The sequence below is a fragment of the Amaranthus tricolor genome, chromosome 6, assembly GCF_026212465.1.
Source record: "Amaranthus tricolor cultivar Red isolate AtriRed21 chromosome 6, ASM2621246v1, whole genome shotgun sequence".
Classification (NCBI taxonomy): domain Eukaryota; kingdom Viridiplantae; phylum Streptophyta; class Magnoliopsida; order Caryophyllales; family Amaranthaceae; genus Amaranthus; species Amaranthus tricolor.
In genome coordinates this window covers 11,922,259-11,944,937 of record NC_080052.1, presented here as the reverse complement: position 1 = coordinate 11,944,937, position 22,679 = coordinate 11,922,259, and the positions used below count along the sequence as shown (strand labels likewise).

The 22,679-nt window shown below is 33.6% G+C and overlaps 1 protein-coding gene and 1 non-coding gene across 2 annotated transcripts; one reads left to right on the top strand and one right to left on the bottom strand.

Moving 5' to 3' along the window:
• Window positions 1-11,180: 11,180 nt before the first annotated feature.
• Window positions 11,181-17,750, bottom strand: LOC130815551 (uncharacterized). Its single transcript, XM_057682040.1, has 9 exons — window positions 17,559-17,750; window positions 17,266-17,381; window positions 16,915-16,994; window positions 15,604-15,711; window positions 14,893-14,949; window positions 14,746-14,820; window positions 14,319-14,661; window positions 12,804-14,214; window positions 11,181-11,319 (listed from the first exon to the last, which is right to left on the bottom strand). The coding sequence occupies exons 2-8, from the start codon at window positions 17,339-17,341 to the stop codon at window positions 13,007-13,009; spliced, it is 1,947 nt and encodes a 648-aa protein (XP_057538023.1). The 5' UTR covers window positions 17,342-17,381; window positions 17,559-17,750; the 3' UTR covers window positions 11,181-11,319; window positions 12,804-13,006.
• A 1,490-nt stretch (window positions 17,751-19,240) lies between these two features.
• On the top strand, window positions 19,241-19,356 carry LOC130816738 (U5 spliceosomal RNA). Its single transcript, XR_009043278.1, has one exon. It is a non-coding gene; the product is annotated as a U5 spliceosomal RNA (small nuclear RNA).
• The last annotated feature ends 3,323 nt before the right edge of the window (window positions 19,357-22,679 follow it).

Sequence of the window (22,679 nt, the reverse complement as noted above, 5' to 3'; positions counted from 1 at the left end):
CTTGAAAATTGTAATGTTAAGTGTCTCCAATTAGAAAAGGAACTCAAGGTAAGCAAAGACCATGTCTCCTATATAAACACCTTTAGATACGATGTCCAAAACAGATTTTTCGGTTTGTTGGACCAAAATATAATTCTAAAGGAAAATATGGAGAGAATTAAAAAGGAAAATGTTATTCTTAATATTGAGTTATCGCAATACAAATTGCTAGGCTTGAATAAGAAATTAAACGACGCATCTATTAAGAACCTGTGTACAGATTTTCAAAATCTGGATAGTAGCTTCGAATTCAACCGCTCCAACAGTGATAAAATAGAGCTTGAATTAAATTCAAAAAAAAAAGGGAAAATCAAAAGTGTTCCCAAATGGATTCAAGAAGCTAAAAGTAAAAATTCAAAATGCCTAAATCACTTTAAGAATAGCAAGAAGAAAAAGGTATACGTTGATCTCCCTAGTGACAAAATCTGTTCCCTCTGTGGAGGAACTGGCCATCTGAAGGACCAGTGCACCAAAAGGGAACAGTACACTGTCTCCAACAGAAATTATGTCGATAACATTCTGATTAAGAAAAAAGATTCTTGTAAAATCGACAAGGAACCCAAGACAACCTGGGTTCCTATAACTAACAATTTATTTCTTTCAGGTCCAAGTGAGGGGGAACAGCTCATGGTATCTCGACAGTGGGTGTTCCAAGCACATGACGGGTGACAAATCTAAATTTCTCTCACTTGAAGCCTATGATGGGGGAACAGTAACCTTCGGTGACAATATGAAGGGTGAGATAATCGCCAAAGGAAAAGTTGGAAGGTCATGTTCCCACGCTATCGATAATGAATTTTTAGTCGAGAATTTGAAACATAACTTACTTAGCATTTCTCAATTTTGCGATAAAGGTAACTCTGTGAACTTTACTTCTGAAAAATGCATTATTTTTAGGAACGACACAGAAGACATCGTTCTTGAGGGAATCAGAAAAGGGAACACTTATGTAGTGGACCTGGACAATGTTCCCAAAACCAGTCTAACATGTTTAAGTGTTATAGAAGATGACCCACTTCTTTGGCATAAGCGTCTAGGTCATGCTACTTATTCATTGATTAATACATTAAGATCAAAGACCTAGTTAGAGGACTACCAACTATAAAATTCCTTAAGGAGGAAATTTGTGATCCTTGTGCCAAAGGAAAACAAGTGAGATCATCTTTTAAATCAAAGAATGTTGTGACCACCACTAAATCACTTGAATTATTACATATGGATCTATGTGGACCTATGAGAATACAAAGCCGTAGTGGCAAAAGATATGTGTTTGTTATTGTTGATGATTATAGTAGATTTACATGGACTTTATTTTTAGTTAGTAAAGATGAAGCTTTTAATGAGTTTGTTTCCTTCGCTAACAAAATACAAAAATCTACTAATAATCAAATTATTCACATAAGGTCAGATCATGGTAAGGAATTTGAAAATTCAAGTTTTATGAGTTATTGCAGTGAACATGGAATAAGTAATAATTTTTCCGCAATAAGAACACCACAACAAAATGGTGTAGTAGAAAGGAAAAATAGAACTTTAGAGGAAATGGCTAGAACCATGTTAATTGCTAGTGGTTTACCTAGAAATTTTTGAGCCGAGGCTGTTAATACTGCATGTTACATTTTGAATCGAGTGTTAATAAGACCAATCACTTCTAAGACACCTTATGAATTGCTTAAAGGTGTTAAACCAAATATTTCCTATTTTCGTGTGTTTGGATGTAAATGTTTTGTTCATGTGAATGGAAAACGAAATATAGGTAAATTTGATGAAAGAAGTGATAAAGCAGTATTTCTTGGCTACTCATCACATAGTAAGGCTTACAGAGTTTATAACAAAAGAACAATGAGTGTAGAAGAGTCCGTTCACATAATTGTCGATGAAACTAACTTTTTGTCAAGTGAACAGGATACAAATAATTATAAGATAGGTCTTACAAATCCAGAACACGATGATGAAGAATTGAAAGTGCAAGATCAAGGAACAGCAGGTGAACAGCCGTTTCCAGAAGAAGCAGAAAGGCCTGATCATAATCTGGAACTGCCAGTTCAACGGGACTAGCAGACTGTTCCCAATACAGCTGTTCCCACAGACGAGCAAGTTGATCCAGTAGCTGAACAGAATGTCAATCAAGCTGATGAACCAGAACATGCTACTTTTCCCACAAGAGAATTTGTGCCCAAACCTTGAAAATATCAAAGTTATCATCCTCTTGATTTGATTATAAGTGATTTGAATAAAGGAACACAAACTAGATCTCAAATGAGAAACTTTTGTGCACACTTTGCGTTCCTATCATCACTCGAGCCCAAGAATCATGAAGAAGCTCTAAAGTATTCCGAATGGGTTATAGCCATGCAAGATGAATTAAATGAATTTGAAAGAAATAAAGTATGGCACATGGAACCCAAACCGAAACACAAAAAGGTAATTGGTTTGAAATGGGTATTTCGGAATAAACTAGATGAGCATGGAATAATTGTTAGAAACAAAGCAAGGCTCGTGGTCAAAGGATACAATCAACAAGAAGGTATTGATTACACCGAGACATTTGCTCCGGTAGCAAGGTTAGAGGCTATTAGAATTTTAATTTCTTTTGCTGCTTTCATGAATTTTAAATTATATCAAATGGACGTAAAATGTGCTTTCTTAAATGGTTTTCTTGATGAAGAAGTTTTTGTTGAACAACCACCAGGCTTTGAAAATACCTCATGTCTTGATCATGTCTACAAGCTTGATAAAGCTCTCTATGGCTTGAAACAAGCTCCAAGGCAATGGTATGAAAGACTATCAAAGTTTTTAATCCAAAATGACTTTGTTAGAGGTAAAATTGATAAAACCTTATTCTTTAAAAATAAAGGTTCTGATATTCTAGTTGTTCAAATATATGTTGATGATATTATTTTTGGAGCCACGAATGAATTGCTATGTAAAGGATTTGCTAACCCAATGAGCAATGAATTTGAAATGAGTATGATGGGAGAACTAAACTTCTTCCTTGGGTTGCAAATTAAACAAACTGAAAATGGTATTTTTATTCATCAACAAAAATACATCAAAGAACTTCTTAAGAAATATGGACTAAACAATGCTAAAACCAACCATACACCTATGGCTACAAATGTTAGATTAGATGAAGACCCAAATGGAACAACTATTGATCAAACCATGTATCGAGGCATGATTGGTTCTTTGTTATATCTAACTGCTAGTAGACCCGATATTTCTTTTAGTGTTGGTTTATGTGCTAGATTTCAGTCCAACCCCAAAGAATCACATCTCACAGCAGTAAAACGAATTTTGAGATACTTGAAGGGAACAGACAACTTGTCCTTATTTTATCCTAAAAGTGATGTTTATGATTTGAAAGGTTTTAGTGATGCAGATTATGCAGGTGATCTAGTTAATAGAAAAAGTACTTCAGGTATGGTACAATTTCTTGGCTCATGTTTAGTTTCGTGGAGTTCCAAGAAACAAAACACTGTTGCACTATCCACTGCCGAAGCTGAATATGTAGCAGCAGCAGCTTGCTGTTCCCAAATGCTTTGGATAAAACAACAGCTAAGAGATTTTGGTATTAAGTTTGAATGTGTTCCTATTTATTGTGATAATACGAGTGCCATATGCATATCAAAAGATCCAGTGCATCATTCTAGAGTAAAACATATTCACATTAGGCATCATTTTCTTAAGGACAACGTCGAAAATAAAAATATTATCGTCAAGCATGTTAATACAAACGAGCAAATAGCTGATATCATGACAAAGCCGCTCCCAAGGGAACAACATGAAAAGATGAGATTAGAACTGGGTATGATCAAGTTGAATTGAAGTAAGTGATAAATGTGATCCTTAAAGACAAAATGAAAATTTGAAAAAGTCGATCAACCACAAAAATCTTGATTGAAAAATCAATTATTGAAAGAATCAGGTACGCACTATTTAAAAGTATATACTTTGAGTGCTCTTATGATTGCATGTTTGATTTGATCAGATTGTGGTAGCATAAAATTTCCATTTATCTTTTATTTTCATAAAAAAATTTTTTCTTAATATTTGATATATTAATTTCTCCAGCAATTTTTTTAAGAAGTGGGAGTTGAATCATCATAAAATTCGTCTGTTTCCAATTCACATTATGTGTTCATATGCACGAATTAAATAAGGAACTTGAATCACTTAAACACACGTCCCCTCACATGCATTTTATGCTCTCTCTCACGTCAAATCCTTCATTTCATCATCAATTGCATTTCACTCCCAAAACCGTCTTCAAACTAGCTTTTCTTTCTCTTGATTTTTCAAATCATCATGAAAAGCAAGAATCAAACCCCAAAAATGAAACAACCCAAACCTCTTCAAGTCATCTATCCAACACTACTCACTCCCAAACGTCTGTTGTGTATGAGGGATGCTACGTTAATCAACTGTCTGGCGAACCACATCAAGATTAATTTTTCCTTCTTTAATGATTTGTCATTTAAATGATTGTATTTTTAAAAGGAATGTGTTAGGATATGGTGGACTGTTGACCTGGATATTTAAGAAATTGGGTGTTCCTCTTGATGGTCCAAATTATCCCATGGGTCCAAACAACAAAGTGGGTGTAAAATGTTTGAAAAATGTATATCTAAGATTAACTAAAAATGGGACCCTTGAGAACATTTTTGAACAATCAGAGGACACCAATGAAGAAGAAGAAGTTGAAGAAAATGTTGAGGAGGAGGAAGTAAACAAGGAGGAACAGGAGGAGCCTGTTCCCTCTACCACTAAGAAGGCAGAGGGGCATTCTGAGGAGGAAGAACAGGAGGAAAACTCTTGTAAGGGGGAAGTAGTGAAGAAACTGGTGAAGGTTGCTGTGGAGGAAGAAGAAAAGAAAAATGAGAAGGGTTCTTCACCTGGTTTAACCCCTAGGAAGAGTAGTAGGCTAGCTTCTAAAGGAAAGAAACCTGTTTTTGTTATTGATGATGACTCTACCTCATACACAACAGCACAACCAAGCCAACCTTCCTCACCTAAACCTGCCACACCGTCATTCCATATACCATCACCACCACAATCACCAATACAACCATCTTCACCACCAAAGTCACATATACCATCACCATCACCAGTACCTTCTTCACCACATCAAGGTTCAGGTGACACTACAGTTCCCACTGACCATCTAACCTCCATTCTCCTGAAACTCAATGATTTGCAGTCCAGCTTTCTTGTTTTTAAGGATGAAATTCGTGTCTCCATAGCCTCACTCTCTGCTCAAATGGACCAAATGGAAGCACGTTTGGGGGCCAAGCTTGACACAGTGGAGGTGGAAACAGAATACATAGATGATGAAGCTCCTGCAACTTAATTTCTCCTTTTTCATTCCTTCTTATTTGTTGCAACTATCACTCTCATTAAACAATCTTTTTATGTTTTTCAATTTGTACCAGCTGGGGTACTGCTTAATACTCTGGATCATATTTTCCTTTTATGCTACTAACTTTTGTCATTTTAATCATTGTTGATCATGTTTGCATTCATTGCTTATGCTCTTTTACTTTGTGCATCCTTATTCTCTCTTTGACTATGTCTATATGCGTAGTGCTGTGGTTTGATTGCTCCAATTCTTTTTGAATGATGTCAAAAGGGGGAATATTTGACACAAACTTAAATAATGCTTGAGTATGCTTAGCTCTGATAATATCTATTATGTTGGACTTTAGGATTAAGGTTATGATTCATGATCTAAGGCTGTTTGGCTGTGTGCTGCTGATGATTATTTATTGCTTGTTTATTGCTTGTTGAGTATGCTTAGCTCTGATAATATCTATTATGTTGGACTTTAGGATTAAGGTTATGATTCATGATCTAAGGCTGTTTGGCTGTGTGCTGCTGATGATTGTTTATTGCTTGTTTATTGCTTGCTGATTTTGCTGTGATTGTCAAAGTATAGCTAATCTATTGTCAGTATATAGTTAACACCTTTTGTTAATGCTTGATGCTCTGATGCTTATGATCAAGATTGATTTATATTGCTCTGATAATAGAAGTTATTTGATGAACTGTTGCTCTGATGACTCTGATGATGAATTGTTCTAATAATTGTTTTGAATGTTCTGTTGATAGGAGTATAAGATATATGCTCTGATTATATGATTAATTGTTCTAATTTCAAAGTTATTACATTTGAAATACTTAGTGATTTATGTTAACTATTTTTGGAAACTATTTAAAAACATATATTTTATATTGTGTTTTTATACTATATGGAGTAAACTGTGTTGCTATGATTGCTTGGTAAATTAAATTGTAACGAGTTAATTTACTAAGTTATGTAGAGTTGTTTTAATCTCTGACATGCTCTATAATATTGATTTTACTCTAATTTTATTTTAAGTTTGTTTAAAAGTTTGTCATCATCAAAAAGGGGGAATTTGTTGGACCTCTTGAGTTTTGATGATGACTACACTTAAGCAAATATGTGTTTAGAGATTGTGTGCAGGTCGATATCCGATTAATAGTGATCGTTGATAGTACCTGTGGCTTAGTTCATGGAAATGTACGTGTCAAAAGGATCCGAAAGATGTTAGAAGAAGTATATCGCTTGGGATGTAAAATGGAGACAGCAGGTCTACTATTCCTAAGTTAGATGTTCTAACAAAACTGGAAATTGGAGACAGCGCACTGTTCCTGAACTGGAGTCCGCTTACGTCCACTGAAAATTCTGGTTATTATTTTAATTATTATTTTTAGTTGATGTATTAAATAAAGTTAATTTGTTGCATTTATTAATTATTATAATTAATTGGCAAAAAATTTTCTTAAAATTACTTTACGTATGAGCCTTTAAATAAAGATCCTTTATTTTAGGATCTATATTTAGTAAATTTTGGATTTGCTAAAAATAGACATAGTGGTTGTTGAATGGGTCTTAGCTATCATTCTAAACCGTCTTTATTCCTAAAAGTTAGCAAGTAATCATTCCCAATAAGCATAACCGTTTCTATTTATAGCAAACACGTTCCAGCAATTAGTACTGGAACAGGAACAGCTATTGAAGAAACTGCTGCTTGAAGGGAACAGAAGCTATTTTAGGCAAATGGGAACAGCGGTTATTTCTGTATGATTTGACTTAATCAAATAACCGTATGTTTGGTTAATCCACATTACTCCCATGATCTTTTTGATAGGGAATAATGGATTGGAATATTCCTTATTCTTAGGGATTTTAGCTCTATAAATAGTGGGCTCGGTTTTTCTTCAAAACTTGCCTTAGTATGAGCCATTAAATCATACGTAATTATGGGAGAATTTTTACAAGAAAATTTTGTTTTAAAAATGCCAATTAATTTATAATATTTTCTTGTGCAACTTATTGATTTTATTTTTAGAGAATATTTTTATCCTTTTGTAAGGGTTTTTGAGAGAATTTGTAATTAGACTCGGGTGAGTCTAAGGGGGAATTAATTAGCTTTTAATGAAGCTAGAGAAGAGATTAGCTTTGAGTAAAGCTAAGGAGAAAGCTTCTAGTGAAGCTAGTGGTGAGAATTAGCTTTTAGTGAAGCTAAGTTTGTTGCTTTGAGTGAAGCAATTTAAGAGAGAAGAGTTGGCCTAGTTGATGCGCTTCGAGTGAAGTAAGATGTTTAATGTAATTATAACGAGTTGCCTTAAACATAGTGGAGAATTTAGAAATCCCAAGGGGTCGTGGTTTTTCCTTCTATTTAGGCCTAGAAGGTTTCCACGTAAAAATCGCTTGTCTCTTTTAATTATTTCGCTCTAAGTTTAAGCTTTATTTATTTTATTCAATTCCGCAAAAACAGGGCAAAAACGCTTAAACTAGTAACAACAACAATTCACCCCCCTCTTGTTGCTGTTTCCGTTCCTAATTGAGTCTACACAAGTGATTGGAAACAAAGTCTAATCTATGTTCATATCCAATCTTGCAAAGTTTAAAGTACTTTTTAGCCTTCTTAATCCATAGTCTAGGATTAGTCCCGTCAAATAGAGGGAACTCCAATTTGAGAACATAACTAATTAGGCGCAGTAGTGTGGGATTGTTTCCTTGTGAACCTTAGGGGGAATGTCTCAAGTTACTAGAATCTTGATCACTCCTAGCCAATCTTGAAGATTGGAATGTCATTTTTTCCCTTTTCTTTAACAATGAAGCATTAACCTCATTTATTTATAGGAACATGCCTTCAAAACGAGAATACCTCTCTTCCAAGGACTTCACTGTTTCCTCCATAACAGCAAGCTTTGTAGCCTTCCTATTAGGGGTGAAACTTATTCGGATTAACACCGCAAACCAAACTAGACCAAACCGAATAACAAATATGGTTTGGTGATTTTTTAAATTTGGTTTGGATTAGGTTTGTAAATTTTAAAACCGAAATAATTAGGTTTGGATTAGGTTTGGAATTTTTAAAAACCAAAAACCGCATTACTAGACCGAACACCGAAATATTAAGGGTAAGACTGTAATTTAAAACCTAAAACAAAAACCATCGGCGCCGACACTTTTAGGTTTAATGTGTTCCCTTACCAACACTCACCTTTTTTCCATTCTCTCCCTCCCGCCGTCCCCTTTTTTTCATTCTCTCTCTAAATTCTAAATTCCTGAAAACCCTAAGCCTAACCCCGCCGGCAGCCGACGTTGACGCCTCACGCCAGTACGCCACTCCTCTCCAGCCGGTCCAATCGTCCAAGTAAGTCTTCTTCCATTTTTTTTTTCGAATTAATTTTGTGTTTAATTTTTTGGTTTTAATGTGTTCGTTTAGGGTTCGATTTAGGCTTTTTTGTGTTTAATCTTTGTTTTTTGTGTTTAATCTTTGTTCGATTTAGGGTTCGTGTTCTTCCATTTTTGCTTGTTTACTGTTTTTCTGGGTTTACTGTTTTTCTGGGTTTAGTCTTCTTCCATTTTTTTTTGTTCGATTTGATTTTGTGTTTAATTTTCTGGGTTTAATGTGTTCGTTTAGGGTTCGATTTACGGTTTTTTTGTGTTTAATCTTTGTTTTTTGTGTTTAATCTTTGTTCGATTTAGGGTTCGTGTTCTTCCATTTTTGCTTGTTTACTGTTTTTCTGGGTTTATTGTTTTTCTAGGTTTAGTCTTCTTCCATTTTTTTTTGTTCGATTTGATTTTGTGTTAATTTTCTGGGTTTAATGTGTTCGTTTAGGGTTCGATTTAGGGTTTTTTGTGTTCAATCTTTGTTTTTTGTGTTCTTCCATTTTTGCTTGTTCGATTCGGCCTAATTTGGTTTGGCGGTTTGGATTCGGTCTAAACATATAAAATGCGGTTCGGTTCAGTTCGGTCTAGAAACTAATTTGGTTTGGTGTTGGTCTGAAAATATGGAGACCGAATAAAATATGGTTCGATTTGGTTTTGATGAAAGTCCAAACCGTAGACCGAACTTTCACCCTACTTCCTATGTGCCAGACTGATTGATGAACTCTTTGGCCCAGATGACTCTGATACCAATGCAGCAGTCTACTGCTTGATCACAAGGAAAAGAAAGAAAGAGAGGGAAAGAAAGAAAGAGAAAGCTAGAGACAGAATGTAAGAGGGAACAAGAATATGTTTTATTTCTTAATTGAATTATTCCAAGTACACAAGCTATATATATAGGCTTGGCTAAATAAACATAACAAACTTTCCCGCCAAAATATGAAAAGGCTAAAACCAAACTAATCAAAACAAAAAACTAATAATTAACTAACTCACACCACTAAACTAACTAGCTGTAGCAACTAACTGTTACATAAATGGAGTAAATGGGTTGAAAAAAGAAATTGAACCTTTACAAATTAGATGGCTACTAACATTCCTAGAAAAATTCTGCCATTAAAAGCCAACAACAATTTGAGTGATTCAAGTTCAAACAACTATTTCTCTTTTACCTCTCGCAAGAATTTCAACTATTTTTGCAAATGATGACACCTCAAACTCTCTGAGCTAGGAAGTATCATTCAAATATTCATATATTTGGAGAGATATTTTGAGTAGGAGAAATTGGAAATCAAAAATCAATAAAATATACTAATAAAGAAATTACTTAAGGCACGTATCACACTGTCATTAAAAATCTGTCTTTTTTCTATTATTGACAGGAAAACTTTTAAAATTTGACTTGATATTCAGGAAAACAATTAACATATTAAAATATGTAATATTTGTTGATTGACTATAACTATATGTGATGATTTATTGAAAATACATATTTCTTTATACAATGCCAAAAAATAATATACATATAAATCTTTATTTTCACCTACTTCAAGAAAACCTATCAAAAAGTAGACCCCAGATCCCAGCTATAGATAGTAAGCCTTCAAACCAAAAATTACGAAGGGAGCTGCTCACAATTAAAGAAAAAGGATTGGAGAGAATCTAACCATGAAAATTATACACCCCTTCAATTTCAATGCTTTGCGTTGCTCAGTGTCACATGATTCGCTAATCTCCAGCGAATCGCGAATCAAAAAAATAAATTATGGTTGATTTTGGGTTATTCTTCAACAATTTTGAGCGAATCCTGAATTCAAAAAGCGCTAGCGAATTACGTTATACATGTCTTGCTTCAATTCAACTACTTGTGTTTGAAGTTAGCTGATGTTTTGCTCTCAAGGATGCTGGATTTTCAGCTGTGTCGATTCCATGTGCCCTCAGATCTTGGTAATGCTGTATTTTTCAGCGGACCATGGGTGCTGGACATTAGGGGATGCTTTGCTGAAAATGGATGTAAATGGGGGAACAGAAAAAGGGTAGTTTATTCTGAAAGAAGAGAGATATAACAGCAAAGATATTTAGGACTTTAGAACTCCTTTCATTTTCCCTAAGTTGTCAGGCAAATAGACTTTCAGAAGATGATTCGATGACCCTGAACTGAGAACAGGGACTTAGCGGTAAGAAACTCGAATAGAAGACAACTCGAGAACCCTTGTGCTCTGCCATTTGTTTTGAAACATACAAACACCTCAACTGACTCACCATCACTTTGATGATCCTGCCTCAAGACATGGCCCCGTAATTTCTTATTCAAATCCACCATCGTATCTGTTTCTGATGCTTGATAACTTGTCCACCCTTCCCCATGGGTATGCCCATTACACGCTCTCCCCAAAAATGATGTTTTACAAGAAAGGATGATATGTATCTTGGAGAATCTCGAACAGACATCTAAATTCACATTATGAAGTTGAATACACAAGTTCAATGCTAAGTGTGATCCCTGCGAGACAAAAGCTTCATTCTGGCTACTGCTACCAGCACCTTTAGACAAAAGAAGAGCCCCAATAGTAGGTCTGAAATTCATATTAAATTAGCAATCCCAAAGATAGTTTCAATCGCAAAAAGACATTCAAATTTCAATTTTTCTACATTTTACAGCAATTTATGATCCTTTAATCCACTACAACATGAAAGATAAAGCGACCAACTTCAAATAGAAACCTTCAAATAAAAATTGCCTCTTTTCTTACCGGAACCTTCTTTTATGATCCCTAAGATATGAATTTACATCTTAAAATTTGTAGGGGAGATTTTTTTTTTTTTAATATTTTGTTTAATTGAGTAATTTTAACAAGCCAATGTTAAAAAAAAAAATACTTCTATATAATTTCATTGTATATTAGTACTTGCAACATTTGAACTTTTCAATACTGAACTTTAATTATCAACATCTTCAATTATTAAAGTGTAAAAGATTATAGATACTTAGTATTACGAAACTCGAAATCAAGAATAAATTAATGAAATCTCGAGTGACTAGTTTTTGTGCACTAGCAACCATTTGAGGTCAACTTTGTTTGTGACCAGTGAAAATGGTACATGTTTTAATATACAGGATAGTATATATAGAATATAATATTTTCATACAGAAACATCAAATTGTAAGCTCCCTCCGTTTCTTTTCTCGTTCTCACCATTTAGAGTTACAAATTGACCAAAAAATGGTAAAGAGGAACACTTGTCCACTTGCACATGGAAAGATTTAGAGTGAATTAACGTATACATTTGTACATAGACAAAGAAACTATCCCACAATAGTGCAAGTTAAAAAAGACAAGAACAAAAAAGAATACCCCTAAATGGAAAATGACAATTGGAAAAATTGTGTATCTTAATGTCATTTGCCAAATACACCCCTAAGCTTGTTATGAGAGTTATTTGATGACCCTAGCTGAATATCTATTACTACTTATATAGCTCTAATAAAGCGTAAGACTTCTACAAATTATTAGTTTTCTTTGACTACTAGTACTATAATTCTTTAATAGTTGCCCAGAGTTCGAATATTCGCATATTGAAAATTCAAAATTAAGAACAAAAAGTTCCGTAAACCTTTAGTCTAAAGTCTGAAACCTTAATCCATATATGCCATTTATCTATTGACTAATATCTATCAGTAAATTATCTGGATAGAAGATTTGGCTGGGTGCATGATAGTTTCGGACATTTTTTAGTTCAGGTGTAGGGCAAGAGAATCTACGAAGGGGAAGAGGGAAGTAAATCTATTCTTTATGTAGGTGATGAGAAACAAACCTTGTTTCTATAAGCATGAAAGGGAAAGGCTTCAACAACTAGGCTAATCCATGATTCTCATCAGCTTCATACCATTTATAAAATATCCTATTCATAATGTAATTATTGAATCTCTATAAACACAAAAGTGAGAAACAAAGAAAAAATCATACAGGAATGAAACCAGTAATCAGAGTTATCAACCAAACATTAGAGAACGTAATTAGAAAGGTATGAGATATTAAATCAGGATGAAATGTCGCACCTTAATCGGAAGTACTTTGGAACCCGGAATGGAATATGCATCCATGCTCCAGTAATACTCAGTAGAATTTGCATACTATCCTTGTATACTTGGCATACTGTGTTTTCATTTTTTATACTAGAACACTCATTAAGCAATCCAACCAACTGCCGCATACTAGATCTACACAATGTAAGTATGTGTTCAGAGATTCGGCCAATTTTTTATATTTGAAATCCAGGCAGCAAATGCAAAGAACTTTTATGCCCCCCATGTCCGTTTAAAAGTGACATGAGATCCATACAGGTCTCAAAGTCTACGTGCCACAGACGCACAGTTAAATCTTTTATAATAGCACTCTGGCGATGGTCTGAATTATCTGTCAGAGCAGAAGACACAGCTGAGCAAATCAAACTAGTTAATTCTGTGCAGAAAGCCAACAGTGAACAACTATATGCCAAATCTGATATTACTCTCAAGCTTTTTGAATCTAAGTCAACAAAAGCTGTGAAAATTAAATCATATTCTTCTGCAACACTCACAAGTTTTGCAGATATTCCATTCAGAAAAGGAATTATGTCTTCCATCCTCTGAGAAACAGGTTGAACATCAATAAACTCACTTCCACCGGTGTTTTTAAGGCCTTCCAGATCAACTTTGGAAACTAAACAAACATTTAAGACTTTAAGTACATCCAGCAATGCAAGTAAAACCTTCAGCCTCAATGCCAAGAACCACCTTTGGAAACAAAGGGTCTGTGTTTGCAAAGAAATGGCTTCCAAAAACTTATTATATGAAGAAACGTCACCAAAAGCACTGACAAGTGCTTTAATGTATTCATTAGAGATAGTACTCGGAGTGCTACTCATAGCTGAAGGTACCAAGACATGGTCAAGAATAGAACAGTGAGACGATTGCTGAAGCAGCACCTTGACTTTCTTCTCAAAATGGGTGAACTGAACTAAGAATTTCAACCAGTGACAACAAACATCAGATTGAGCCTTTGCTTCTAGATGTTGAAAAATAATATTAGCCATGCACCATTCTCCCTCACAGCAAGCATATCTTCCAGCTTTATAGGCACACCAATTATCTCCACCCAAGAGCATATTTTTTGCGCATCTGTGAATAAGTGCTTCATCTTCTGGAAAGTTATAAGATCCTCTCATTCCTTGCACGGAATTGCTAGACTGGTTCTCAGATGGTAAAAAGCTCCAGTTGAGAAGAGAATGCAGAAGAAGGGCAAAGAATGTGTGGGTAGAGCAATCGAAAAAACAGCTATCACAAACAAAGGATACCAACTGCTTAAATTTGTCAACTATTTCAGTAGTGGTAGAACCAAAACCATCCAGAGTGTCAAGGAAGGCCACCAAAAATCTGTAGATTAAGTCATAAACACATGTATAGGACAATTTTGTATTGCTCCTACATTAACAACTTTGTATACCTCATAAATCTCTATGGAAGCTGAAGGCATGTTTTGTGAATTTTCCATGTTCTTGATAACAAAGTGCAGCTTATCTAGTATGAAACAACCCAATTCTTGATGATTCTGAACCAGTATAAGTAGAAGCTTGAGCATGCTTCCCAATTCTTGCTCAGCTTCACATCTAGAGGTACCACCTCGTACTAGTTTCACCAACAAAGTTATCTGATCACTGATAGTTGAGACAACTTTAGTCGTAAAAGCAACAAAATTAACCTCCAATATTTGGTCATCTTTTCCCTTGAGCTTAATAGATACACTTACCAAAATTTGAAAAGCTAAGATTTTTGTAGAAACTATCAAAAAGCAAGTCGCATCCTCAACATATCTCAATAGCTTCATGAAGTCATCAATGTCATTGAAAAGCATATCAGGTAACCCATTATCAAGCATCTACAAGCAAAGCAATAGAACAAAACAGTCAAGATATCTGATCAGGAGCTTAAATGATTGTACCAAAGCAAATCAACAAATAACCTTCAGCAGCAGCTGCAATACATCATCTTGCAAAGCAGAAGGCATATTCAATTCATCAAGCATTTGGAACAAATTCTTAAATGGAGAAGCGCTAATAGGTTGAAAGCATGCAGCTTGCTCCCCAAAATTATGCATTCATCGAAGTACTGTAGCTAGTAAGCGCAAACTTGTTCTCTGAGCCAGAAATGAATTAAGCATGTCTACCTGCTAAGAGAAGCTAAGATTAATGTTTCACACATTATTTATTATCTAACTTCAATCTAGTACTATATATCACAAACGCATCCTAGGGCAGGAATAGAAAGGTTAGCATTAAAGTAAAAACAAGCTTTAGGAGATATCTTTAACTGTATTTTGCAACAACCAAGACCATTAATATAAATAATGATTATTTCAAATGCACCTACAAAATGCCAGTGCTCAATACAAGATAGTTGACATGATGGATCAGATTTACTCCTACAATGATGGTTGATGCTATATATGATTGGCAAAAGGTAATACCTACAAAAACAAAATTGCCGCACAAAATGAAGCACAGATAGACAGCTTTTTGAAAACCAATAAAGAAAGAGTCCAAGAAAATAGCAGCCTAATAAGCTCTTTCGAGTTGATAAATCAAGATAATATCAGGGAAATGAGTCATGCATGAATAAATACTAGGGAGAAACATGGAGGTTTATGAAATATTAATAGAAGAAACCTAAAGAAAAAGGTCTCCTCGATCAGGTGATGCTTATATACACCAAAATTTCAACATTTTAAGGATAATCAATAGGCAAATAATAAAAGCAAAGGAAGTATAGTCCCAAAATTAGCTAATTCATCCAGGATGTCGTCACAACATCAATCAATTACCTGCTCCAAAATCAAAATCGGTGCTTTTGAAGAAAGTTTTGCAAGAGATACCAACATAGTGGCCAAAATATCCTCTTCTGAAGTAATTCTTACAAGTTCTACGCCAGCCTGCGTCAATAAACAAGCATATTTAAGTCTCCACCAGCCTCCATTAGTTAATAAACAAAATCAACTATTCTATATAGCTGGCAAATTGCTCTAAAAATTCAGACATTCAGAAGCACCATTACATATAGCTAGCTGCAGAAAATGACACAAATAGTTGTATCTACTGTTGTACAAACTGTAAAGTAGTTCATTCTTAGAGTTGCTTAGCTATTAGTAACTATTCTATAATAGGGCATCTTCACCATGAATCAGTTCCAAGATCTTTTACAAGATGAACTGCAACCCAGTATGCATCTTATATTAGGAATAGTCTGGTTCTGGAAGGTACACAACCTTCTCTTAAACAAATTTAAGATCTAAATCTATCAAGAATGCATTGCCATCTTTCCTACAGAAAAGTAATAGCGGCAAAAACCATAGTGCGAAAATATGGTTCCGATTGTAGAAACTAAATTGTTCAATAGCCAATCTTTAATCTACGTGTATTCCCTCCGTTCCGAATATTTTCCTCATTTGAATGATAATATACACCCATATAAAATCAAACGGGAAAAACATTCAGAGATGCAAATTAACTCATACAGTGAAAAAGGATTGAACCCAGTGGTGTCACTCTGGCACTGCCACAACCAATGTGACATTAGTATATTTGTAAACCCTTTCATTCCGATGATGCTCAGTAGTTCGCTTAGTCAAATAGCTGAACTGAGCTACGTTTACATCCAAACTTCAGAAACACGAGCATTTTAGTGCTCTAATATTGATGTTAGATACAAAAAATATTTGCCTTTGTGGTCTCAGTAAAAATTAGGATTTGAAGGTCTTAACACACGTATATAAAATCAGTTTTTTCCTGATTTAGTAGAGCGGGGACTCACTGCAACGAAAAGAAACCACCACAAGACGTGCTCAACAAAATTGCTCACAACCATAAAAGAGAAAATTAACTCCAATAACATGCACAAAAGGTGTATTTTCAAGTCTCAACAGGTGAAAACACAAATGTGTGGCTGTACTACCCCTCCTCAATAACCACAAGGGGTGATATCAAGATAAAAAATAAAAACACTATAGCATTTGATTTCTGTTTGAAAAGTAAATAGTCTACCATGCAAATTCAGAGTAAAAATAATAAAATGATGAGACAAAAGTAACAAATCTGAGAAACCAAACAGCATGAAAAGAGGCAAACATGGTCCTCACCTCCAAAACATAAGAAGAGGACAAAGTCAAGCAAGGAATTTCTGTATGACAAATCATGTTTATTGAACCAATAGCCTTACCTGGAAGGGTAATCATGCATAAAAAACCAAGTCAAGCAAGGAATTTCTGTTCAATAAATCATATCTTGCACTGCCTTCAGTGAACAAAATAGACTTTGTATTCACCCAATAATTTGTATGACAAACTATCCTGAAATTACTCGTTAAACAAGCCATGACTTGTCTTAGAAACACATAGCATACATTCAATAAACATACAGGAATCCCTCAATAGTCTATACACAATCTCCAAATAAATATTGAATTTAGAGTAACACTAATAAATCTGTACCAGGCTTTCTTGAACGAAGGCTTATCTCGAGCTCAATGCTCCAACTCATAGCACAAGCAGCGGAAATCTTTTCCATTCTAGTCTTTTAGTGTTGCCTCAGACTTCTATAAAATCTACTGAAAAGTGCAAGGAAAGTGAGAATCTCTAGTGATAACAAAATATACTATCAGTATACTCAAATTAAAATTTAGTAATACATAATTGGAATAAATTTACAAGAACAAATTAACACAAACAGAAAGAATAAAATGAAAAACAAAACAGAATACTCAAAGTATGATTCAGTTGCTTACCTCTTACGCAGAACAATGTATTATAGCTTTATAGAATTTGTTGCTCCAACAATTGGAGAACCCGATGAATATGAGAGTAAATTATGAAATTAGTAGAATTTCCTCTTTCCAAACTTAATTCTCGCCTTTATTTAAAAATAAAATTTGGTTTTCCAATTTCCTCCCAGTGGAAGAAGATTGGAGTAATAACGAACTTTTTTGTTTGCCGACGATGAATATGGTAGTCGTGAATATGAAATACATAATAGATAATAGAGATGAACGAGAATTTTTGAAAAAGCTGAGCGAAAAAAAAAAAATGAATTGAATAATCGAAAATTCAAACTATTCCAAAAACTGAGCGTGAAACTACCAGATCTAAGGTTTGGGGCTGTTCGCAGTTACTAGAGCTGTTCAAAATAAACCCGACCCGAAAATCCGACCCGAAAGTTTTTTAGGTTTACCGAACCGCAATTATCCGAACCGATACTTCACTCGAACCGTTTAACCGAAAAGGGCAAAATCGAACTCGAACTACAACCGAATTTTATAACCGACATATAAACCTTAACCGATGTTACCCGAACTGAACAGTGATCGACCCGAGTCAAATCCGACCCGAATTATGCACGTAACCGAATGTAACCTGACTAAAATCGATTAATATCGAACTGTTTTTAACCCGAACTGATACAAACCCGATCGATTATTAATCGAACTGTTTTTAACCCGAACTGATACAAACCCGAACCGATTGTAAATCGAACTGTTATAAATCCGAATCAAATTTTCACCTAATTTTAACAAATTAAGTCCAATTTCAGTTTTCTAATAATACGGAAAAAGGAAGAACACAAATTCTATACAGAAGAGATTGCATACAGAATATATATATATATATATATATATATATATATATATATATATATATATATATATATATATATATATATATATATATATATATATATATATATATATACATATATATATATATATATACATATATATATATATATATACATACATATATATATATATATATACATATATATATATATATATGTATATATATATATATATATGTATATATATATATATATATGTATATATATATATATATATGTATATATATATATATATATGTATATATATATATATATATATATATATATATATATATATATATATATATATATATATATATATATATATATATATATATATATATATATATAAACTAATTGAAATAAATTGATCTGCCTATTAGAGCTGGCAAAAGCTGACCCGACCTGCTAACCTGATCTAAAACCGACTCGAAATTAGCGGGTTTGGGTTTAGATTTTTGACCCAATTAATTAAATGGGTCAACCCGACCTGATCTGTTTATTAAATGGGTTAGGTTCGGGTTGAATATTTAAACCCGAAAAAAACCTGTTTAACCCATTTATTAAATTTAAGACGGATCAACATTTGCCAAATACTTCGTAAAACTAAGATAATACCAATTACCATGTATTGAGGGATTTGTCAGCTGAAGATGACTTTCAATAAGAAAAGAAGTTGTCCCACATCGGCTAAGGGATTTGTCAGCTGAAGATGACTTTCAATAACAAAGGAAGTTGTCCCACATCGGCTATGAAAGATACTAATAAAAGAAAAATCCTTTAAATCACTTCCATAGATCTCATACCAACTTACGCAGCCACGCCGTGAGCACAAAGCGAACTATTCTTTCGCCTTTTACTAAAGAATACCGTGTGCTCGCTACATTAAGTGGCATACGTTTATTTTTGGAGGAAGCCTTTAATTAAGGTTAAATGGGTCAAATGACCTGAAATATATGAATTAAATGACCTAAAAAAAAGTAGGTTAAATGGGTCATTAGCAGGTTGATCCAATCTGCTACAGATCAGTTCGGGGTTTCAATTTTTGACCCATTAATTAAATGGGTCAGGTTCAGGTTAAGGGTTTATTGACCCATTTATATATGATCCGAACCTGCAAATGACCCAACTCGACCTGTTTGACACCCCTATCTGCTATATCTGATAAAACAATTGGTAATTAATTTTTGTAAGTAAATGAGCATACATCAATTAAAAACCTGACTATTAACTTATTTCGATATTGACCCGATCAATAGTTATCCGTAACCGATAACTACTCGAAAAATAAAGCTCGAACCCGATCTGTACCCGAAAAACCGAACCAATTAGTAATCGATGACAACCCGAGACCGATTGACACTCGACACGAACTTCAACCGACACCGAACTGATGCTAAACCGATAGCTTGAATAACCAATCTCTAACCGAATCGTGACTAACCGACTCGACCCGAGTGTGACCCGTTGTAACACACAGCCGAAAAATAACCGATCCGAAATGCAACCGAACCGAATAACACCCGTCCGAAACCGACCCGATCAACCGAATGAACACCTCTACCAGTTACTAACAGCGAAGAGGTCAAAAAAGACAAAATAGCTATTCGCAGTTACTAACTGCGAATACCAAAAAGACAAAATAGTTGTTCGCAGTTACTAACTGCGAACAGCTATTTGACCTGGAAAAAAAAAAAAATTTTTTTTTTTTTGCTGTTCGCAGTTAGTAACTGCGAACAGCTATTTTGTCTTTTTTGACCTGTTCGCAGTTACTAACTGCGAACAGCCCCAAACCTTAGGTCCGGGAGTTTCACGCTCAGTTTTTGGAATAGTTTGAATTTTCGGTTATTCAATTCATTTTTTTATTTTTTTCGCTCAGCTTTTTCAAAAATTCGATGAACGAGGTATATACTTGGGCCTTGGGGCTTGGGGCTGTTAAAAATTTGTATTTGATTAATTTTGTTTCATAAATTATTTTTTAAGGTAATTTTTTTTTAAATAGAAAAAATGATTAGTGTTGAAATATAATTTGAAAGGTAATTAATAAATTTATCTTAATGTGAATGCAATGTAATTGTAGGTAGAATTTGCCAAAATTTATATGAAAGTTCATCAATGTAGAAATCACACCAATGAGTAAAAATCTTTTTATCTTTTAACTTTTTACTCATTCTACTTCCTTTTTATCTCTCTAAGTTTTAACACATTATCAGCACCAACTTTACTAATAATATTGAAGAAGGTAAATATTTTTTAAACTTAATTAAGCATTTTTTTTCATCAGTACCCACAAATGGACCAACAATCAAACGGTATTAACATCGTCATCCAAGGTGTTTCTAATTCATTTTTATATTTTAATTGAACATAATTTCATACCCTTCACTACAAACCCAGCAAGGACTGATTTAAATTAGCTCCGACATAATAATCCTAATAACACTAATGTTCCACCAGTACCACTAACTCGTAATTCACATTTACGACCAACTAGTAATCCACTAGTCCCACCAACTAATATTCCACCGGTACAACCAACAAATAATTCATCAACAAAACTAACTAATAATGCTCCAACAACATCAACTGAAAGTAAACCCACATCAAGTAATAAAAGAACTAAAGATGATGAGGGAGAAACAAGTACTAAACGTTGTAAGACAAATAACTCATAAAATGATTTATTGGACAATACGTCACCTTTATGGATGGCAAGGACAATTTATTGTTTTTGTTATTATTTTATTTTATACCGCCTATAAGGCTGGTTAACTATTTTTTTACCGCCTAAATGGACGGTTAGTATTATATATTTCTTTTGTTATTATTCTTTAAACCCCTTATATGGCTGACTAATTGTTTTTCTTTTACCGTCTAAATGGACGGTTATCATTATTTTTTTTCATTCTCGTATATTTTATATATGCATTTTTATTTGTTGTATTTGCATTTATATTTATGTGCATTTTTTCATTTACCTTTTACTTTATGTATATTTTTAAGTATACATAAATAATACGGTATATTGTACAATTTAAGATAACCCTCTATAAAAAAAGATTACCCCAAATTTTATACCACATATTTTTTATCCTTTCAACTTTACTCTTTACATCAAAAATCCTCCTTTTCCTTCCTTCTTCCACCGACAATGTACTCCCATAATAAAAACAACTCATCTTCTTCCTCTTCCCATATTTTTAGATTTGAAGATTAAAATTTTGCCAAACTCAAATTATACATCTCTTTAATTATGGGTTTGGTGGTGCTTCTAGTAGCATTAGAAATTATAATAATTATGAAGAAGTAATTTATTTTGAAGAAGAAACAAAATGCATGATTTTCTTTGTCATGTTTTTTTTTGTTTATTAGTGCATTTTGTATGATAAATTATACTAATATATTGTGTATATGCTATTTTTTTACCTTCTTTAGCATTTATTGTCTTAATTTTATCTATTTATTTATGCTTATTATTATTATTATTATTATTATTATTATTATTATTATTATTATTATTATTATTATTATTTCTCTTTTCTTGATTTATTCCTAAATTTAATACTACAACAAAATCATAATAATAAACCAAGGGGGAGAATATCATGAAATTAAAACATCATAATTTTCTTTATGGTTTATTATTACGAAAATATAAGAATTGTTGCATTGTCATATACTTACAAAACAATTATATACTATTTAGTAAGTATGGAAGAGATTACCAAAAGATAATTCAATTATTAGACTTAACTGGACAAAAATTCTTAAAATGGAAAGAAGATGCCATCATGAACTTAGAAGCTCAAGGACTTGAACATAATGTATTGGTAGTAAAACAAAAGGATCCAACAGATGGAACTCAAGTTACCAAAATAAGGATAGCTACAAATCAAGAAAAGGCCAAATCCTTAGTCCTCTTGAGGCATCATATGTAAGATAGCATTAAATTTGAATATTTATTCATAAAAGATCCCAAAACATTGTGGAACTCCCTTGTTGAAAGATTTGATCACCACAAAAGGGTTCTTCTTCCACCAGCTAGCCATGAGTGGAAGAGTTTAAGATTTTCTGATTTTAAAACTCTTAGTGAGTACAATTCAACATTATATCGAATTGCATCAATGTTGAAATACTATGACCACCCGGTGACTGATGTAGAAATGATTGAACTCACATAATCTACTTTTCATCCATTTGATATTCAAAAGATATTCAGATCTGAGTGTGTACTCTCACTGGCTGAACGATATAA

Bases quoted from the DNA above. Each gene is read 5' to 3' on its own strand.
- LOC130815551 (XM_057682040.1), bottom strand. From the start codon at position 17,341: ATGGAAAAGATTTCCGCTGCTTGTGCTATGAGTTGGAGCATTGAGCTC. The intron at 16,995-17,265 runs GTACAGATTTAT...TTACCCTTCCAG, and splicing joins CCTTCGTTCAAGAAAGCCTG to GTAAGGCTATTGGTTCAATA. The intron at 15,712-16,914 runs GTGAGGACCATG...TTATTGACGCAG, and splicing joins CCTCTTCTTATGTTTTGGAG to GCTGGCGTAGAACTTGTAAG.